General features: G+C 45.9%; 1 protein-coding gene across 1 annotated transcript in view; it reads left to right on the top strand.

The window, feature by feature from the left end:
* Nucleotides 1–22,314, top strand: part of LOC139318215 (solute carrier family 12 member 9-like) — a 138,574-nt gene that overhangs the window by 68,363 nt on the left and 47,897 nt on the right. The window contains exon 9 of the mRNA XM_070945553.1: nucleotides 10,967–11,091. Within this exon, the coding sequence (XP_070801654.1) occupies nucleotides 10,967–11,091 (125 nt within the window). The remainder of the gene's footprint in view (nucleotides 1–10,966; nucleotides 11,092–22,314) is intronic.

The following is a 22,314-nucleotide window of genomic DNA, read 5'->3' as shown; positions in this document are numbered from 1 at the left end:
GAGAACAATTAATCAGTGGAACTACTTGCCACAAGCTCCATCACTGGAGGTTTCTAAGAAGAGATTGGACATCCATTTGCCTGAAATGGTAGAGGGTTTCCTGCCTGAGGAGGGGGTTGGACTAGAAGACCTCCAAGGTCCCTTCCAACCTATATTCTATAACCCTATTATTTTTTAAAAAAGAAAAGAATTCCCCCATTTAATTTTACTTTCAGAATGGGATAGTTGTCTTGGATGCATTGTACAGGCAATCCTCGACTTACAACCGTTCATTTAGAGACTGTTTAAAGTTACAACGGCACTGAAAAAAGTGACTTATGACCGTTTTTCACACTTACGACCGTTGCAGCATCCCCATAATCACGTAATCAAAATTCACCCGCCTGGCAACTGGTTCATATTTATGACGGTTGCCGAGTCACTCAATCCGCTTTTGCGACCTTCTGACAGGCAAAAGTCAGTAGGCAAGCTGGATTCACTTAGCAACCCTGTTACTAATTTAACAACTGCAGTGATTCACTGAACGACGGTGGCAAGCAAGGGCGTTAAAATGGAGCAAAACTCACTTCACAACTGTCTTGTTTAACGGTGAAAATTTTGGGCTCAGTTGTGGTCATAAGTCGAGGAGTACCCGTATTGCAAAAAAATGAAAAAATTCCCCCAAATAACTTACTTTGAAAAAAACAGAATCGTTGTCTTTAATTCATGGTACTGGAGGGATGAAATAAGATTTTTTTTTTTTTCCTGTCAAAAACCGAAATTTGAGGCCTCCTCCTTATATTTAGAACCTTATTCCTATTGGAGAGAAAGTTCTTTATGAGCAGTCCTCGATTTACGACCACAATGGAGCCTAAAACGTCTGTTGCTAGGTGAGACATTTGTGAAGTGAGCATTGCCCCATTTTACGACCGCAACCATCATAAATGTGAATCAGTTGCCCAGCGTCTGGATTTTGTTTGCGTGACTGCAACGGTCGTAAGTGTGAAAAACGATCACACCAGTGGTGGGTTGCTCCCGGTTCGCCCCGGTTTGCAAGACCCGGTAGTAAAAATTTGTAGTAGTTTGGAAAACCGGTAATAACATTGTCTGGCCACGCCCCCAAAACGGTCCCCGGCCCGGTTGCCACTCGCTTACCCCGCCCACCTCATGGGTGTGGCCAACTTTTTTTTTTTTTACTTTTAAAAGCATTTTTTCTACATCCTCTTCGGCCGAAAAAAAGCTTTTAAAAGTAAAAAAAAAAAAAAAACCTCTGATGATCGCGCGGCTCAGCTGGAATCGTCAGAGGCTTTTAAAAGCATTTTTTTCTTCAGCCGAAGAGGTTGTAGGAAAAAAAAATGCCTTTAAAAGCCTCTGGCGATCTCCCAGCTGAGTTGCCTGATCGTCAGAGGCTTCTAAAAGCATCTTTTTTCCTGCAACCTCTTAAGGTTGTAGAAAAAAATGGTTTTAAAAGTTAAAAAAAAAAAAGTTGGCCATGCCCACCCAGTCACATTACCTCCAGCAAGTCACGCCCACAAAATAAGCCACGCCTACAGAACCAGTAGTAAAAAAATTTAGAACCCATCCCTGCATCAGCAGCTTTGAAGGCTCAAGTGGGGAGCAAGTCCACTTCCATAGATACTGAGACTTTATCATGCAGCGCCGGCCTCCATTTTGACTTTTTTGCCCTCTGCCCTGCTGACGTTCTTGAAAAAGCGGCTCCCTCGGTAGTAAATATAAGCTAGGCTGGAGTATCTGCTGTCTACATTGAAAATCGTCACGATGGGCTTATGAGAATATGATTAAAACCCCATCCAGAAAGGTTTAAAAAGTCTGAAAATATTTCCCGGGATACTGTATTCATGTCCTTATCTTTCAAATAACATTTTGATCTACCCGGCATACGTTTATAGCTGCCTCCAGAGACCAATTTTTGAGAGAGCCACTTCATTCGGAAATGCGGGGATAAAAATGCATTAGAAAAGCAATACGGAAGATCTGAGTTTGATCAAAAGGTTTGCCAAAGTTCAGCAAAGGGGAGAGAAGTCGAGTTAGAAAAAGTTGGAAAAGTTTTGGGGTGTGTGTGTGTGTGTGGGGGTGTAATGTTGGCTATGGGGTAGGCCTCTGCTTTGGCCTGTATAAGAAGTGGGTCCCATAAGCATCTGCTAAGCATAGCTCTGCTTTCATAGAAGACAAGAGGGTCTTTGTAAACATTGGCCCTTTTAAGAATTGTGGACTTCAACTCTCAGAACTCCTCATCCTGCATGCCTGGACTTCAACTCCCAGAATTCCCCAGCCAGCATGCATGAACTTCAACTCCCAGAATTCCCTAGTAAGCATGTGTGGATTTCAACTTCCAGAATTCCCCATTCAGCATGCCTGGATTTCAACTCCCAGAAATCCCCATCCAGCATGCCTGGACTTCAACTCCCAGAATTCCCTAGTAAACATGTGTGGATTTCAACTCCCAGAATTCCCCATTCAGCATGCCTGGACTTCAACTCCCAGAAATCCCTAGTAAACATGTGTGGATTCCAACTCCCAAATCCCCATCCAGCATGCCTGGACTTCAACTCCCAAAAATCCCCAGCCAGCATGCATGAACTTCAACTCCCAGAATTCCCCATTCAGCATGCCTGGACTTCAACTCCCAAAAATCCCCATCCAGCATGCCTGGACTTCAACTCCCAGAATTCCCTAGTAAACATGTGTGGATTTCAACTCCCAGAATTCCCCATCCAGCATGCCTGGACTTCAACTCCCAGAATTCCCTAGTAAGCATGTGTGGATTTCAACTCCCAGAATTCCCCATTCAGCATGCCTGGACTTCAACTCCCAGAATTCCCTAGTAAGCATGTGTGGATTTCAACTCCCAGAATTCCCCATTCAGCATGCCTGGACTTCAACTCCCAGAATTCCCTAGTAAGCATGTGTGGATTTCAACTCCCAGAATTCCCCATTCAGCATGCCTGGACTTCAACTCCCAGAATTCCCTAGTAAGCATGTGTGGATTTCAACTCCCAGAATTCCCCATTCAGCATGCATGGACTTCAACTCCCAGAATTTCCCAGCCAGCATGCAAAGTGAATTAAATTTTAACCTAGTCTTTTGGATTCCTTTTTGATAATTCTACCTGAAACCTTCTGAAAAGAGGCTTAATCTCACGCCTTGGAGAATGCTGTAAAAAAAGAAAAAATGCAATTGAATTCCTTTTTATTGCTGCTTTGCATTAAATTCCCATCCTTAAAGATACCATTTTGACAAGATTCTACCTTAAAAAGCAGCTGAAAAATACTTCCCTCAAAGAAAGGTATTAAGTAAGTAAGGTATTAAGGGTTGGAAGGAAGAGAATGTGAGCCACAGGTTGTCTCCTGGAGAGCTGCCCCACTGAAGAGAGGCAGGGTACAGGCTCCCATCAGATCTTCCTCCTCTTCTCTTCCCCAGGGAAATGGCTGGGGAATTCTGGGAGTTGAAGTCCACACCTCTTCAAAGCCCCAAGGCTGAGAAACAGTGTCATAAGTAAAGCAGCTTGGATATATGTATGTAGGTCTTTGGTTATTCGTAAAATTGGAGGTGTCTTGGCAACGTTTCGACGAGGTCTCATTCGTCATCTTCAGGCTGGTGTTTTCGGCTTCGTGCTTCTAGGAGCAATGTGTGTGATCGCAGCTGTTTCTTCCTTTTAACTGCCAGTGGAGGTGTGAACTGATTGGGTGGGAGCTTGGCTGTGTTCTGATTGGGTGGAGGTGTGTTCTGATTGGTTGGGGGTTTGCCTGTGCTCTGATTGGATGGGGGGTTGGCTGTGCTCTGATTGGCTGGGTGTGTGTTCTGTTTAGGTGGGGGCTTGGTTGTGCTCGGGTTAGTCTGAGTAGCAGGGGGATTTGAGCTGGTGAGCTGTGTTGCTGTTGCTTGGCTTCGTGTTCGTGGCCGTGCCACCTCTTCATGGTGGGTGTCAGTCTGCTTCATGTATGGATTGGAAGGGTTTAAAGTGGCTAATGATGCAGCTGTGGTCTGGCTTCTGGTCCGTGGTCGTGCCTCATCATCAGTGTGGGTTTGAGTCTGCTTTCTGCGTGGTTACATCCTTTGTGGCTCTCGTGAGTGTGGGTCTGGTGTCATTCTTTGTGTTAGGGACTCATTTTGGCGAAGAGGTTGTAAAAAAATGCTTTCAAAAGGCTCTGACAATCCCAGCTGAGTTGCCTGATCGGCAGAGGCTTTTTTTCTTTTAAATGACTCTGCCGATCAGGCAACTCAGCTTAGATCGTCAGAGGCATTTAAAAGAAAAAAAGCCTCTGTCGATCAGGCAGGCAGGCAGCTGTGCAATCGACAGAGGCTTTTTTTTTTTTTTTTTTTTTACTTTTAAAAGCATTTTTTCGGCCGAAAAGTTTGTAGAAAAAATGATTTTAAAAGTAAAAAAAAGCCTCTGATGATTGTGCGGCTCAGCTGGGCATGGGGGGGGGGCAGTGATTTTTGCTACCGGTTCTCCGAGCCACCCGCCTCCATCGCTACCAGATCAGGCGATCTGGTCCGAAACGGGAGCATTTCACCCCCTGCTCCAAAATCAAACTAAGACCGCCCAGGTCTGAGCCTCAGGTAGTGGCAGAAGTGTCTGGGCCATTGGTCCGATGCCACGTGCCAATTTCTCCCGAGCAAGATGAGTTGATTCCGTCCCCGAAACAGAGGACAGCCTGCACTCCGGAGAACTCCCATCATCTAATCTGCGGGTGCCGTTATTTTCGCCTCTCTGAATGGCACGGCAAATTGGACAAATCGGTGTAATGCAGAGAATAAAAAAATTGCCCCATTAGCCAGCCGAGAACATTGCGGAGCAGTTGAAAAGAAGGGGGAAGAGGAAGGGGGAACCATTAAGCCGAGGGGGCTGCTTGGCGGAAGCGACAAACACCCCCCCCCCCGCATTGCTGTTGTGTGTGATGCGAGTGCTGCCACTTGGCAACGGAAGCAGGCAGGGAGAGATCAAACTTGTGTCACGAGCCTGGGAAGACCGACAAACAGGTATAGGTAGTCTTCAAGTTACGACCGCAATTGAGGCCCCCAAATTTCTGTTGCTAAGTGAGACGTTTCTTAAGTCAGTTTTGCCCCATGTTGCGACTTTCCTTGCCACAGTTGTTAAACGAATCGCTGCGGTTGTTAAGTTAGTAACACGGTTGGGAAGTGAATCTGGCTTCCCCACCGATTTTGCTTGTCAAGGAGGTCACAAAAGGGGACGATGTGACCCCAGAATACTGCAACAGTCGTAACTATCTGAATTTTGATCACATGACCGTGGGGAATGCTGTAACGGTCGTCAGTGTGAAAAAGGGTCCTAAGTGACTTTTTTTCCGTGTGTTGAACTGTCACTAAATGAACAGTCACTAAAAGTCGAGCAGTGCTTAGACTTAAAAAAAAAAAAAGAAAGAAGAAACGTGCATTACGCCCAGTGCTAAGCTAACGCTTTTCTCCTCGGAAAACAATGGACATGAATGAAAGGAGAAGCGTGGATCGAAGGCCCATCTCACAACACTGGAAGTTTTTAAGAAGATGTTGGATAACCCTTTGTCTGAAGTGGTGTAGGGTTTCCTGCCTAAGCAGGGGGTTGGACTAGAAGACCTCCGAGGTCCCTTCCAACTCTGTTATTCTATTCTACATCTGCCTTCTCCAAAAGAAATGATGGATGGGACCTAAGCAGGCTTCCCTCCATGACCCAGCACCCCAGATGGGATCCATTAGCACCCCTCCCCTAGACTAGGCTTACCAACCTCCTGGGTTAGAGCAATGCTACAGATGTTGGCTTATTGAGTTTTTTTTCTCCTTGGCGCTCCTTGGGACCCATCTGTGCTCGGCGGAGACACCTTCAGCCTCGCGTGCTCACTCAGCACCGTCAACCGGTGTCTTTCAGAAGTGGCTCCTTTGCTTTGACGAGCCGCTAAATGAATTATAAATCAAAGGCGAGTATCAGGGGAGCCCGGAGCGGCCTCGGCATCTCCATTACGGCAACCAGGCACAATCTCGTCTTGGCTCACGCTATTAACTCGCTATCGGCTAGAGGTCCCCGATTGCTTAAATGGCTTGAATTATCTCAGCCTCTTGTCTCTGCCGGCCCCCACCCCTTCGGCAATTACCGGCAGATCAGACCACGGTTTGACAAAAGCCGGCTTGTTTTGAGTGGGCAAATCAGAGGGGGCTACTGTAAGGTACCCAGATGCCGGTGCAAACAGGAAGAATTTAACTTAGGGGTAGGATGTAGTTCTCCCTCTAGAGAAGCTCTTATTCATGTAGTCCTCGATTTACGGCAGTTCACTTAGTGATCGTTTGAAGTTACGACAGACCTGAAAAAAGGGACTTAACGACCATTTTTCACACTTAACGACCGTTGCAGCATCCCCATGGTCGCATGATCAAAATTCAGACACTTGGCGACTGATTCATATTTATGACGGTTGCAGCGTCCCTGGGATCACGTGATCCCCTTTTGCGGACTTTTGACATGGGGAATCCAGATTCGCTTAACAACCGTGATACTAATTTAACAAGTGCAGTGATTCACTTAACAAATGTGGCAAGGAAAGTCATAAAATACGGCTGTTTTACTTTGGCTGTTCACCGCCCTGAGTCCGAAAGGAGAAGGGCGGTATAGAAATCTGAAAAATAAAAATAAATAAATAAATAAAATAAAAACTCGCTTAACAAATTTCTCACTTAGCAACATAAGTTCTGGGCTCAATTGTGGTCGTAAATCAAGGACTTACCTGCATAGTACTGTTTCTCAACTTGGGCAAATTTAAGAGCCTTGGTGGTGCCGCGGACTAAGTGTTGTTATGTAGCCCTTAGCTGCCAGTTGCCTGCAATTAGTGCGAGTTCAAATCTCACCAGGCTCAAGGTTGACTCAGCCTTCCATCCTTCCGAGGTAGGTAAATTGAGGACCTGGATTGTGGGGGCAATAAGCTGACTTTGTAGAAACACCGCTTATGGGGGTGCCAAAAGCCCTAATAAGTAGGTATATACAAAAGAATGAAGGCTATTGCTATAAGTGCATTGTAAGCCGCCCTGAGAAGGGCGGCATATAAATTGAACTAATAATTAAATAAATAAATAAGATTCTGTGGACTTCAACTCCCAGAATTCTTTAGCCAGCATGCTGAGCTAGGGAATTCTGGGAGTTGAAGTCCACATATGCTGAGCTAGGGAATTCCGGGAGTTGAAGTCCACACATCCTAAACCTACCAAAATTGAGAAAATGCCACTTTAACATTAGCAACTTCAGGACTGTTTGGGATGCGGATAGGAGACCACCAGGAGTTCCTAGGCATCCGTTAACCAAGACTACTGAAAAAAAACACCCCAGAAGAAAACAGCATGACTGGCTGGGGAATTCTGGGAGTTGAAGTCCACACATCTTAAACTTGCCAAGATTGCAAAACACTGCTCTGGGATCTTCAATCTGTGGGGCTGGCTCTTTTCCCCAGCTCCTTCCCTGCTCTTCTGCCCAGTTTTTTTTTTAATTTGATTTATATGCCGCCCTTCTCCGGAGACTCAGGGCAGCTTACAATGCGCTAAGCAATAGCCTTCATACTTTTGTATATTTTTATACAAAGTCAGCTTATTGCCCCCACAATCCGGGTCCTCATTTTACCTACCTTAGAAAGGATGGAAGGCTGAGTCAACTTTGAGCCTGGTGAGATTCGAACCTGCAGTAATTGCAGGCAGCTGGTCTTAATAACAGGGTGCTTTAAACCACTGTACTACCAAGGCTCTCAGTTGAGTGGGGAACGATGTTTTAATATCAACATTGCGCCTGGCTTCTCACTGAACAATGCCCGGGCAATCACACCGAAATGCTCCTTAAGAGCTTCGCCAGGGTTGTTTTATTGTCTACAAATATTGATTATTGTCTTTCCTTTCGGGATTCCACGCTGCTTGTTTGTACTTATTTATATGTGAAGCTCTATCTTGCATTTCCTCCGGGAGCTCCGAAGGTGCCTTCCTTTTGATCTCTGTTCCTCGTCTGAATTCCAACCCCTTCCTCTCCGCACTCCACCTTGGATTCAGATCAGGTCACGCAGGCCGGACTAAGCCAGAATGCGATGGAGAATTCGTAATTTCTCCATGTGCATCAGGCCCTAACCCGAAGGTTTAATGTGATTTCTTTGCTGAGACGGAGCACATTCTACAAACACACACAGCCATTGTGTTTTGTTAATCTCGGTCAGTGATAGCAAACCTTTTCGGCACCAAGTGCCCAAACTGGAACACGTGGACATGTGCACATGGCGACATCAGAAACCCAAACACCAGCTGGCCGGCGCAAGCATGCCTCTTTTTCGTTCGTTTTCAGGGCAAAACGGGCCGAAAAACAGCCTGAAAACGGCCCAAAAACAGCCTGGAAAACGGCTCCAAAAAAGGCTGGTTTTGGCCCTTTTCAGGCTGTTTTCCGGCGCCCGCGAAGACCAGCTGGTGCCGGAAACCAGAAAGCAGCAGGCAATGGCACGCATGCCCACAGAGAGGACTTTGCGTGCCACCTCTGGCACGTGACACTTGCCATAGATTCACCATCACAGATCTAGGTTGAAGGTCTCTCTGGTTTTTCTGAAGCTGTTTTCTTCGATTGCTTATTAGCTTTATGAGAGCCAGTTGGATGTAGTAGTTAAGGCACCTGGCTAGAAACCAGGAGGTCCTGAGTTCGAGTTCTACCTTAGGCAGGAATTCAGCAAGCTGACTTTGGGTCGGTCCCTCTCTCTCTCTCTCTCTCAGCCCTAGAAAGAAGGAGAAGCAATTCCAAAATCTTGTCAAGAGGACCCACATTTTATGGGTTTTATAATCTGCCTTTCATCGAGAACAGAGGTCTCTAAACTTGGCAACTTTAAGACTGTGGACTACAACGCCCAGAATTCCCATCCACCAGCAGAGGAATTCTGGGAGTTAAAGTCCACAAGACTTAAAAGTTGCCAAGTTTGGAGACCCCTTGCTCTAGAATAGGGGTGTCAGATCCGGCCCATGGGGTACTTAGATCTGGCCTGTGGGGCCGCCCTCGAAACAGCAAATAACTGGACTGCGGTGTTTTTGCTCCCGAGCTCCGTTTTCGGCTGTCACGGCCTCCTGTAATGGAGCTCGGGAGCCTGTTTTCGCTGACAGAGAGCTCGGGCCACCACAAGCCGGTACACCTGTGGTGTACCAGTCCCACCGGCCGGTACGCTCTCACAGAGAGGGACTCCTCCGGGTGCCGTCAGCCAAACAATGTCGGCTGGCGGCCCCCAGGGGGAGAGCCTTCTCTGTGGGGGCACCTACTATCTGGAACGAGCTCCCCCCAGAGATACGGAGGATCCCAGATCTGCGCACCTTCCGCCATGCTCTTAAGACCTTTTTATTTCACCAAGCTGGTCTGGCCTAACCTCTCCCATTCTCTTTTTAATGTAAATTTTAATGTAAATTTTAATTTGTTCTTAACCTGGGGTTTAAAATTTGTCTTGGGCTAAATTGATTTAATTCGATTTTACTTCTGCTCTTAAATTTTTGTATTCTATGTGTTTTATCCTGTGCCTGTTCACCGCCCTGAGTCCTTCGGGAGTAGGGCGGTATATAAATTAAAAATAAAAAAAACAAAAAAATTAAAAAAACAGGCACCCCCGACATGAGTGACATTGAGCTGGCCATGCCCACCCTGGCCGTACCCCCCCTCCGCCCCCCCGAAGTCAAAGACACGGCCCTCAATGAAATCAAGTTTGACTCCCCTGCTCTAGAAAATGGCTGTCAAACTCGTGGCATCATGTTTCCATCATGTGACATTTCGTGATATTTTTTTCCCTTCATGGAGCTGAGGTGGGCGTGGCCTATGCGTGATGCATCTGGCCCGCGGGCTGCCAGTTTGACACCCCTGCTCTAAAAATATCAAGTGTGGTATTTTCCCCCAAACAACAACCTTTTGAGGTAGGCTTTCGTTGAGATAAGGACTGGCCCATAGTCACCCAGTCTTTTGCAGGGCTGAATTGGGATTTAAACCTCTCCACTCCTGGTCCGGTACTCTAACCACTACACCATACTGGGGTTTTTTTTGGAGTTAAGTATGCCTTTGATGGATTTATGGGCTAAATTATAATATTCTGTGTCTGGATTTGGTTTAGCATAATTCATAAGCATGGTTTAAGTAAACTGCAGTTTACGACTGATTGTAGCTTGTTGAAGAAGCTATGGTTAAAAGAAAACCATGGCATAGTTTTGTGATGCGTTTAGCATATACAGATATAATAGATCAACAGCTCCTAAATACTAAAAAACAGGCAAGAAGGTAGTTATCGCTTTATTTTCATTTTTTTTTAAAAAAAAAAACACCATTACCATAATGACAAAGTTTTCTGTTCAAAATATATATCTACATCTAAATGCATTTTTGAGCTCGCTAGAGAGCGTTCAAAAATAGTAATTAAAATAGGAGTTGTCATTTGGTTGTTTTTTTTGTTTTTTTTAAAAAAGCAGAATAACCTCAGGGAATCTGGATCGATGCTCAACCAAGTAAAATCTGAGACTTTTCTTTCTTTTGTTTTTTATTCAAAATAGCATTTTTTAAAATAGTCCTGTTTTTGTTTTTGTGGTTATTGTTTTTTTTTGTTTGTTTGTTTTTTTTGCACTTAAACAGACAAACCTTTTGTCTGAACAGAACCTGTTCGGCACAACGGTTTTTAGAAATGGGCGTAAAACTGGATTGGGAATGGCTTTTGATTTTTTAGTTTTCTGTCTCACTCTGTGCCCTTTTTTTTAACCCTTGGGGACTGTCCCAGTGGTGAAATCCGACTTGCTGAATTTAGGGATAAGAAGATCCCTGCAGAATCAAGAATTTTTGCTTTGTAGCAGTCTCCAACCCTCGGGAAGATGCGTTGAGTTTCAATTCCCAGAATCCCGCCTGCCGACGGGGGGATTCTGGGTATGTACCACAAGAAAAGGGGCGGGGCTGACATCCGGTGATTGGCTGCCACGGTTCTTGATTCTCGTGGTCTGTTTTCCACAGCTGGTCCTGTTTTCCGGGAAGCTGAACACCATAGCTGCAGTGGTCACCATTTTCTTCCTACTGGTTTACGCTACGGTGGATTTGGCCTGCCTGGCGCTGGAGTGGGCCTCTGCCCCGAACTTCAGGTATGTTGGGAGAAGGGGGAAAGTAGGAAATGTGCAAAGCGCAGAATTGGTGAACTACCTGGGAAGAGATTTGACAACCATTGGTTTGAAATCGTATAGGTATAGCAGGGGGTTGGATTAAAACAGCACCCCCTCCCAACCTTTGGGGCAGCAGGGACCCGTTTCGTGGAGAGAGGTTCTTCCATGGACCGGAGGAGTGTGGCTTTGTGTGCTGCCTGCATCCCATGAATGGGGCTTCGCTTGTTTGGCAGTTTCTGGTATGCCACGGCCTGGTACCGGTTCACGGACCAGGGATAGAGATCCCTGGATTAGAAGACCTCCAAGGTCCCTTCCAACTCTGTCATTCTCTTCTCTTCTCTTCTCTTCTCTTCTCTTCTCTTCTCTTCTCTTCTCTTCTCTTCTCTTCTCTTCTCTTCTCTTCTCTTCCGTTCCATTCTAACTTCTCTTCTCTTCTCTTCTCTTCTCTTCTCTTCTCTTCTCTTCTCTTCTCTTCTCTTCTCTTCTCTTCTCTTCCGTTCCATTCTAACTTCTCTTCTCTTCTCTTCTCTTCTCTTCTCTTCTCTTCTCTTCTCTTCTCTTCTCTTCTCTTCTCTTCCCTTCCCTTCCCTTCCCTTCCCTTCCCTTCCCTTCCCTTCCCTTCTCTTCTCTTCTCTTCTCTTCTCTTCTCTTCTCTTCCATTCCATTCTAACTTCTCTTCTCTTCTCTTCTCTTCTCTTCTCTTCTCTTCTCTTCTCTTCTCTTCTCTTCCCTTCCCTTCCCTTCCCTTCCCTTCCCTTCCCTTCCCTTCCCTTCTCTTCTCTTCTCTTCTCTTCCGTTCCATTCTAACTTCTCTTCTCTTCTCTTCTCTTCTCTTCTCTTCTCTTCTCTTCTCTTCTCTTCTCTTCTCTTCTCTTCTCTTCCGTTCCATTCTAACTTCTCTTCTCTTCCCTTCCCTTCCCTTCCCTTCCCTTCCCTTCCCTTCCCTTCCCTTCCCTTCCCTTCCCTTCCCTTCCCTTCCCTTCCCTTCCCTTCTCTTCTCTTCTCTTCTCTTCTCTTCTCTTCTCTTCCATTCCATTCTAACTTCCCTTCCCTTCCCTTCCCTTCCCTTCCCTTCCCTTCCCTTCCCTTCCCTTCCCTTCCCTTCTCTTCTCTTCTCTTCTCTTCTCTTCTCTTCTCTTCTATTCCGTTCCATTCTAACTTCTCTTCTCTTCTCTTCTCTTCTCTTCTCTTCTCTTCTCTTCTCTTCTCTTCTCTTCTCTTCTCTTCTCTTCTCTTCTCTTCCTGGTTGATCTATAGTGGGCTTTCAAGTGATGAGCAAGTTGTAAGTCAAGAACTACCTATACAGGCGATCCAGCTGCAGAAGTTTATTTATTTATTTATTTATTTGTTTGTTTGTTTGTTTAGAAATTTTATATTGCCACCTACTCACTCATGGTGACTGAAGGTGGCTTACAAAGATATAAAAACACCATATAAAAGAAATAAAAAATAATAAAAATAAAATGTAATAAGATAAGATGATAAGAAAAAAAGATAAGATAAGATAAGATAAGATAAGATAAGATAAGATAAGATAAGATAAAATACCCTTCCACCAACGGTTTACTCATCCCTGGGCCATGGGTCAAGTCAAGTCAATAGCGCTGCCAATTTGGAGGATCTTTTGAAAATGAGCAATCCGGCTTCGTTTCGTCATCCTAAAGCAGTGATGGCGAACCTTTTCGGCACCGAGTGCCCAAACCGGAACCTACATCCATGTACGTGCATGTGTGCAGACCGAAGCGCCGGAAACCTGAAGCACCTGGTGACAGTGTGCATGCCCACAGAGAAGGCTCTGCATGCATGCCATAGGTTCACCATCACGGTCCTAAAGGGAATATCTGGGTGGGCAAAGAACGGTGAGTGGAATTAGTTAAGAGAACAAGAGTCGTTTGTGTCTTTAAAAAATTGGCATCCTTATTCATCTTGAACGGTTTATTTGCTTTTCAGTGCCGTGTCAACCGTGAATCCCTGCCCCTTACGCCCTCTGCAAGGTTTCCCCCTCCTCCCTCCCTCCTTTCCTTTAATTTAAAGACAAGGCATTATTAATATGAACAAAAGGATTAAGTGAAAATGAACTATAGAAGAGGTTACCTTAAAAAAAACAACACACACACACACACACCTGTCTTGGGGCTATGAAAAATCCCACGGTGGTTTGGCAGTGATTGCTCTAAATATCATTTCAGGAAAATTTCCCCATATTAAGTGGAATTTTTCCTCTGGTCTAATGCACTCCTTCATGGCAGCTAAATTGAGCGATTTTAAATCCAATTGTATAGAGAGAGTCTGGGTTGCATTTGCTTTCCGGGGTTGTGGAAACGGGAGGTTTGGCGGGGAAGTGCTGCTTTTACGAAACCAAATCCTTTTGCAAATCCAGCAAAATTGAGCGAAGGATGGTTTTTCCAGGCTCCTGTCCGCCTTGGGGAGACCCTCTCTTGATTCTGGGGTGCTTTGATAATTGGGGGATTCTGGTTATAAACACCACAGAACTCCAGCACTTGGTTTTGGAGAGCTGCTGGATCCCCGTTTGCCCGCATGGAAATACACCTTGGTAACTGCTGATCTAAGAATGTTAAACTAGCCAACTCCGAGAGTCTTAAGTCAACACTGCAGGTTTTTAACACATTAGAATTCGTTAATTGATTAGATGCTTGTTATCTGTCTGGCATGTGGTCTGCATCGTCAACCTCCTCTCCCTCCCTCTCCCTCTTCCCCTTTCATCTTGTTCTCCTTCCTTCCTCTCTTCCTCCCTCCCTTGCTCGCTCCCTCTTCCTCTTCTTTTGTTCTTACCCTTTCTTCCTGTTCCCCTTCTCTCTCCTTCCTAACTTTCTTCCTTCCTTCCTCCCTCCCTTCCTTCCACTCTTCCTCTTCTTCTTCCCCTCTTCCTCTTCCCCCTCCATCCTGTCTCCCTTCTCCTTCCTTCCTCTCTTCCTCCGTCCCTCTTCCTCTTCTTTTTCTCTTACCCTTTCTTCCTGTTCCCCTTCTCTCTCCTTCCTTCCTTCCTTCCTTCCTTCCTCACTCAATCCCTTCCTTCCTTCCTTCCTTCCTCTCTTCCTCTTCTTCTTACCCTTTCTTCCTTTCTCTTACCCTTTCTTTCTGTTCCCCTTCTCTCTCCTTCCTCCCTCCCTCCCTCCCTCTGTTTCCTCTGTCTCTTCTTCTCCCTTTTCTCTTACCCTTTCTTCCTTTTCCCCTTCTTTCTCCTTCCTTCCCTCCTCACTCACTCCCTTTGTCCCTTCCTTCCTTCCTCTCTTCCTCTTCTTCTTACCCTTTCTTCCTCTCTCTTCCTCTTTCTTCCTGTTCCCCTTCCCTCTCCTTCTTTCCTCCCTCACTCCCTTTATCCCTCCCTTCCTTCCTTCCACTCTTCCTATTCTTCTTCCCCTTTCTTCCTTTCTCTTACTCTCTCTTCCTGTTCTCCTTCCCTCCATCCTTCCCCTCCTTGTCTTCCTCTGTCTCTTCTTCCTTTTCTCTTACCCTTTCTTCCTTTTCCTCTTCTCTCTCCTTCCTTCATCCTTCCCTGCCTTTGTCTTTCTCTTCCTCCACCCCTCCCTCTCTTCTTCTTCCTTCCTTTCTCTTACTCTTTCTTCATGCTCTCCTTCCTTCCTTCCTTCCTTCCTTCCTTCCTTCCTTCCTTCCCCCTACATCTGTCTATCCGCCCCATGCTTCTGAAGAATTCAGTGCAATTCCCCAAAACCTACGCATCCATTTCACTACCGTTTCTCAGTTAGAAAGGAGTTGGCACGCTCCTCCTAAATTTGGCATCGTTAACTTAAACGGGGCACAATCTTGCCATGAAAGGGAGCAGCGGCTGCTCCCAACAGGATCCTACTCCAAAGAGGCCTGCAGTTCAGATGTTTGGCACAGCCAGGCTGGGATTTGGGGTGTTAATTGGAACGGGAGCCCCTGATCAATCAGAGCTAATTAAAAGGACTAATTAACGCTGTGTTTCTCAACCCTCGGCAACTTTAAGATGTCTGGACTTCAATTCCCAGAATTCCCCAGCCAGCTATGCTGGCTGGGGAATTCTGGGAGTTGAAGTCCACATATGATAACATAGCTAAAGTTTAGAAAACACTGAATTAAAGAATCTTTACGGACTGGCAATTTGGGAAATAATCCAACTTCTCCCCTTTTCTGGCAACTTTGGATGCAGCCAGCTTTTTGCCTGAATGTCAGGGTGCCTGGCTCCTTGGCTACCCTTTGCCAAGGGGTCCCTCCTGCCCACCTACCCACCCATCGAGCCACGCCTGGGGACTCTAACCATTTTTGCGTCCTGCCTCTCTTTCTCCTTTGGGCAGAGTTCTTTCTTCTTAGGGCCCCATCTGCAAAATGCCCCTTCCCAGGACTTTAATATCTCAACGGTCGGATAGGTCGTGTTAAGGATTCCCTCCCTCCCTCTACTCTTTGTTATTGGGGGGGGGGTGAGGGAGGGAGGGAGAGAGAGAGAGAGACGACCCCCCCCTCCCGATGATCAATTTTTCCTCCAGCTAATCCCATCAAGGCAGTGCATCGCCTGTGTAATAAGCATTTATGATCCTGTTTAAAAAGCTTTCGCCCTTGAGCAAATACCCAGTTTTATTTAAAAAAAAAAAAAAAAATCAAGAAGAGGAGGCCGGTGGGGGTAAGCAGAAGAGGAAAACACACACAAACACACAAACACACAAACGCCTCAGTGGCGTTTCAGCTCTTTGCAGTGAATTTATGGGACTGATCAGTTCTCCGAGGCAGCGTGCCAAGGTTTCTTTTATTATGGAGCAGAGTTTACATTAGTGGTAATTAAACTGAGTGGGAGCAGGAGTCGGATGGCAGGAAAAACCGTGTGCTTCCCTCTGTGTGTGTGTCTGTGTGTGTTGTGCATGTAGCAGTGGCATTCCTGGAACAGCTTTTCCTCTTTTTTTTTTTCTTCTTTTTTTTTGCGGGGATGTGCTTGTGCGTATCGGTTGCACGCTTGCCGCAGCTTTACAGTTCTGGAAGAGCGAAGGCAGGATGTGAAAAATACGGCTTGCAAAGGTTTTTTTAAATTCCTGGGTGGAAAAAGACAGCATTTTTATTTTTATTTTTTTTTTGACCTGGGGCAAACACACAAGTCAATCGTGGTGAGGTGCTTTTATATTTTTTTTTTTTTGCACATTTTCAATTCTTCGTAAAAAAAGAAAAAGTGAGTGGAAAACCAAGAGTGGCCATTTTTTTTTTAGGTTGAATGCCTGCTTACAGCAATACAATACATATTGATTGATTGATTGATTGATTGATTGATTGATTGATTGGTTCGATTTATATGCCGCCCTTCTCCGGAGACTCAGGGCGGCTTACAATGCATTAAGCAATAGCCTTCATACTTTTGTATATACTGTACCTGCTTAGTAGGGCTTTCGCCCTCTCCCCCCCCAAGCGGTGTTCTTTTTTATACAAAGTCAGCTTATTGTCCCCACAATCCGGGTCCTCAATTTACCTACCTCGGAAGGATGGAAGGCTGAGTCAACCTTGAGCCTGGTGAGATTTGAACTCTCAGTAATTGCAGGCAGCTAAGTGCTACGTAATAGCGCTTTTTTTTTTTTTTTAATTTGATTTATATGCCGCCCTTCTCCGGAGACTCAGGGCGGCTTACAATGCGCTAAGCAATAGCCTTCATACTTTTGTATATTTACACAAAGTCAGCTTATTGCCCCCACAATCTGGGTCCTCAATTTACCTACCTTAGAAAGGATGGAAGGCTGAGTCAACCTTGAGCCTGGCGAGATTTAGCTTTAGTCCGCTGCTCCACCAAGGCTCCTTTGATATGCAAAAGGTTCTGCTTTAGTTGTTTCTCCTCCTCCTCCGTCTTCTGGTGGGATCCTTCTCAGCTACGTTCACCCAATTTTAGCTGGATTTCCAAAAATTCAGCCAGCAGCCCGTCCTGACTTCAACTGCTTGGGAGAGTGAGAAGTGTCAGCGTTCCAGAACGACCCAACTCCAATTAAAGACTCCGAGACAAGCTTCATCTCAAATCCTTCATTTATTAGAAGTAGGTATACTGGCACATCTGGGAAAACCCGAATCTGAGAGTTCCGGGTTTCCCCCTCAATAAATCAAAACCCCATATCCAGCCTCTGCATCCATCCATCAATCCATCACATGGCCCAATCACCCTCCGTCCCAACTTGAGCCACCGCTGCAACCACTCCTCCTCCAGATGCAGGAGCACCCTGACCTTGACCGAAAAGAAGAATGATATTATCTCTTAAGTACAATCTCTCTCTACTAAATCCCCCACTCCTACTTTCCCAAGAAGGTGGCAGCGTGGAAGCTTCGGGTTAATATAGCTTCCAAAGCTGACAGGCGTTTCCCCCACCCCCCGAAGGAAAAAACATGCCCTATACTTCGCAGCGGAAGCGTCTGGGCCAGTGGTGGGTTCCTCCCGGTTCGGTCCGATTCAGCCGAGCCGGTAGCGGTGACGATATGATGTCACCGAACCGGTTCTCCCCCCCTCCCCCCCACCCCACCCACGTTATTCTTACCTTTTATTTGGTCCCACCCCCAATCTATTGCTGCCTCCTGAGTCCCAGCTGATAACTAGAGGGAAAAAAACTGTTTAAACTCTTGCCGTGGGGCTTCAAAGGGCCGCCCTACAGCTGATCAGTGTTAAAAGCAAACAAATGAGTCGGGTCATAAGTGCGAGGACTGGTCGTAAGTGCGAGGACCTTCCATAAATGACTCTGACCAGCTAGCCACGCCCACCTAATCACATGAGCTCCAAGCCACACCCACAAAATAAGCCACGCCCACAGAACCAGTAGTAAAAAAAATTAGAACCCACCCCTGGCCTGGGCCCATATAGATCAATATGGAGAACAATACGAAACAGATCGCGATTTAGTATCTGCGATTTCAGAGGGGATGAATGAAAGAGGAGGAGAAAAAAAAATCCCTTTTTTGACTGAACTAAAACATATAAGAAGAACGGTTGCAGGAATTGGGTATGAATAGCCTAGTGAAAGGAAGGATTGGGGGGGGTGACATGATAGCAATATTCCAGTATTTGAGAGGCTGCCCCAAAAGAAGAGGGGGTCAATCTGTTCCTCAAAGCAGGACAAGAAGCAACGAATGGAAACAGATGGCCTATAAAGTCCCTTCCAACTCTTGTTAATCTGTAATCAAGGAGAGAAGCAACGTGGAATTAAGGAGAAACTTCCTAACAGTGAGGACAATTAGCAGTGGAACAGCTTTGCCTTCAAGATGTTGTGGATGCTTCATCCCTGGAGGTTTTAAAGAAGAGACTGGACAGTCACTTGTCTGAAATGGTATATGCTTTCCTGCTTGAGCAGGCGGTTGGACTAGATGACCTCCAAGGTCCCTTCCCGCTCTGTTATTCTTCCTCAGTCTTCTGAGCACCTCCGACTTCTCAGCTACCTTCGCTCAATCTTGGTTTGATTTCCAAAAATTCAGCCAATTTATCTAGCCCAGGAGTCGGCAACCTTAAACACTCAAAGAGCCACAAAGGTCCTAACCGGAAGCCCCCCGTTCAATTCTGGAGCCGACCGGAAGTCCGGTTCCCCCACCATAGAGTCTCCTAGCGCGGCGTCCTTTTTCCTCTGCTGACCGGAAGTCCGGTTCCCCCACCATAGAGTCTCCTCCTAGCGCGGCGTCCTAACCGAAAGCCCTATCAACTGTGGAGCCGACCAGCAACAGGGAGCCGCAGCAGAGGGATGAAAGAGCCACAGGTGGCTCCAGAGCTGCGGGTTGCTGACTCTGATCTATCCTGACTTCAGCTGCTTGGGAGTGTAAGAGGAACAAAAAACCCTTTTCTGCGTTTACCCAACACAGATAGTCCTCGACTTACAACACTGCTTTTAGGCACTGACAAAAAAATGACTTATGACTGTTTTTCACATTTATGACCGTTGCAGCATCTTCATAGTCACATGATCAAAATTCTGAAGAAGCTTGGCAACTGACTCATATTTATGATGGTTGCAGTGTTTCCAGGTCAGGTGATCCCCTTTTGCGTCTTTCCGACAAACTAAATCAATAGGGAAATCAGATTCACTTAACAACCGTGTGACTCAGGGGTGGGTTCTAAATTTTTTTACTACCGGTTCTGTGGGCGTGGCTTATTTTGTGGGTGTGGCTTGGAGGTCATATGACTAGGTGGGCATGGCTAGCTGGTCAGAGTCGTTTCTGGAAGGTCCTCGCACTTACGACCAGTCCTCGCACTTACGACCCGACTCATTTGTTTGCTTTTAACACTGATCAGCTGTAGGGCGGCCCTTTGAAGCCCTGCGGCAAGAGTTTAAACAGTTTTTTTCCCTCTAGTCATCAGCTGGGACTCAGGAGGCAGCAATAGATTGGGGGTGGGACCAAATGAAAGGTAAGAATAACGTGGGGGGGTGGGAGGGCAGGTGGGGGAGAACCGGTTCAGTGACGTCATATCGTCACTGCTACCGGCTCGGCCGAACCGGACCGAACCAGGAGGAACCCACCACTGGTGTGACTCCCTGAACGACTGCAGCGATTCCCTTAACCCACTGCGGCAAGAAAGAGGCAAAGCTCATTTCACAAATGTTTCACTTAGCAACATAAATTTTGGGCTCAGTCGTGGTCGTAACTCGAGGATTGCCTGTATTTATTTTATTTGATCCAATTTTGAAGCCGCCCATAACTCTCATGCGGGGAAGGGGGGACGGACGGACTCTGAGCAATGGAGAAATAAATCATTCAAAGACAAAAAATGCGATGTAAAATCGTTGAAAAAAACGGCGAGGATGATCAAAACTGTCAAAAGTTAATTAAAAAGGCAGTAATTTGGTTAAAAAACACAAGGAAGATTCACAAGCCCCAGATTTTATTATTCGGACACTGATGCTTTATTTGAGCGCAGCCTGCTTAGTATTTGGGCACATTGGATCAGCATTTTCTTTAAAGCGAAATCTTCCATTCCAGAATAAAAGCAGGCAGGAGCTTTTAAAGGCAAGGGTTAAATTGTATTTTCTCTCCCAACTGTCTGCATTGATTATAATATTTGGATCAAAGGAGGGCATAACGTCAGGGCCAGAATACAGATTTCTCTCTCTCTTTTTTTTTTTTTTTTAAGTGGAAAAGGCGAATGAGGTCATGGAAAAGACACGTTGGTTGTTGATTTATGATTTCTGAGAAAGTTAAATCCCGTATTTCTGGCTCCGGAAGTCAAACCACATCAGCTAAGGATAACGGTGTTGAATAAAAACACCATTTATAACCAATTCGGAGCAAAGCAGGAGGTGGGAAAAAGAGAGAGAGAGAGAGAGAGAGAGAGAGAGAAAGGAAAGAAAATGCAACAAGAAGCCAGCAAAAATCAATCAGGAATAAAATAAAGAAGTATTGCAGAATTAAAAAAAAAAAAAGAATAATTTCACAGTAGCAAAAGTGCAAGTGGAATCTCCCAGAACAGTATTTCTCAATCTAAATAACTTGAAGGACTTCAACTCCCAGAATTCCCCAGCCAGCAGAATAGATTTCAGGTTGAGGGAAGTTTTGTTCTGAGCCAGCTCCCCCAAAAATGACAAATTCTCTGAAGTTAACTCAAAGATTCCTTTATTAGGAAAAAAAAAATTCTCTCACAGCAGGCTAACAAGTCCGTCCGTCCGGAAGATGAATAGTTGTCTGTCACATCTATTCATCTCCGCCCCCTGCCTTTTATCCCGAGATAGGATGGAGCTTCGCTAGCAATAGTGACTCTTCTGTCCTGAGGACCGGCCCATAGATTTCCACTGCTCTCCTCTCCTCTGCCTTCTGCGCATCCACGCATCAGGCCCTGGACCCAGCTGTTCCTCCTCCTCCTCATCAGCCACCTCCGGATCTGGGGGCTGATGGACGGCCCAGGCTGTCTCTTTGCCAGCTCCGTTCCCTCTTTCCCCTCGCTGACCCTGACTCCCTCACTGCCGCCTCCTCTTTTTTTTTTTTTATGGAAAAGTTTTACCAAAAAAAAAAAATTCCCCCAGTATTCCCCCCACCCTTTTTTCCCTTCCCACCACCCCCACACCCCTTCCCCCCATCCCATCCCCCCCTCCCCCCCCCCAGACTTCCCAGAGCAAAATACAGGGTATTTCAATTAACAATCATAAGCTAAATTAACCTAATTATCCTTGAACTACCAAATTCCTCCCCCTAAAACCTTAACTCCACTATAGGTAACGTAATACTTCTAAAATTTAACATTCATTCATAAGCTATTTGATATTTTCTTGTCTGATACTTATTTTGAATATAGTCAATCCGTCTTCTCCATTCCGATATATATCTTTCTTGTGTATAGTCCTTCAAATACGCTGAGATTTTCGCCATTTCTGCTAGATTTGCTACTTTCAATGTCCATTCTTCAATAGTAGGCAAAGAGTCCTTCTTCCAGTATTGCGCTACCAACAGCCTAGCTGCTGACATTAAATTTAAAATCAGTTTAGTCTCTAATGCTGTACAATCCATAGTTATACCCAATAAAAACAATTGCAGAGTAAATTTCAACCTTTTTTTCAGGATGTTCTGCATCACCCACCAAATTTTTATCCAAAATGCCTTGATTTTCTTACAAGTCCACCATATATGATAATAAGTTGCATCATCACATTCACATCTCCAACATTTAGCTTGCAGATTTGGGTACATACATGATAATTTTTTAGGATCTAAATGCCATCTGTAAAACATTTTATAAAAATTTTCTCTCAGGTTTTGTGCACGGCCGCCTCCTCTTGATTCGGCTGATGGAGGGGTCAGCACGGTGGTGGGTTGCTACCGGTTCACCCCAGTTTGGGCGAACCGGTAGCAGCGGCAGTGGGAGGCTCCGCCCACTTGCCTGGATGTCATCAAAAACACTGCGCACGCGCAGAAGCGTTGCACGAGCGAAGCGAGCAGTTAGGGTTAGGGTAGCAAACGTAAGTGAAACTCACCACTGGACCGGTGGCCGATAGACCACAACAGGCTTATGTACATCAGTGGTCCCCAACCTGTGGGCCGCAGCCCACTACTGGTTCGTGGCCTATTTCCAACAGGGCTGCGTGAGTGGCTAGCTGCAGAGCCCCACTGACGTGAGCATCGCAGGCGCTCTCAGCCCCACTCGCGTGAGCAATGGGTACTGACACTCGGACACACCTGTCCCTCCCACAAAACTTCCCCCCCCCCCCGCTCCAGGCCACCAACTGTCAGCGTTTCAATGCTGGCATAGAGAGCAGAGGCGAGCGAGAGATAAACTCT

Source organism: Pituophis catenifer, unplaced genomic scaffold (assembly GCF_029215685.1).
Source record: "Pituophis catenifer annectens isolate HBS135680 unplaced genomic scaffold, rPitCat1.0.hap2 SCAF_6, whole genome shotgun sequence".
Lineage (NCBI taxonomy): Eukaryota > Metazoa > Chordata > Lepidosauria > Squamata > Colubridae > Pituophis > Pituophis catenifer.
The sequence above is the reverse complement of the archived record's forward strand: the minus strand, read 5'-3'. Positions and strand labels throughout refer to the sequence as shown.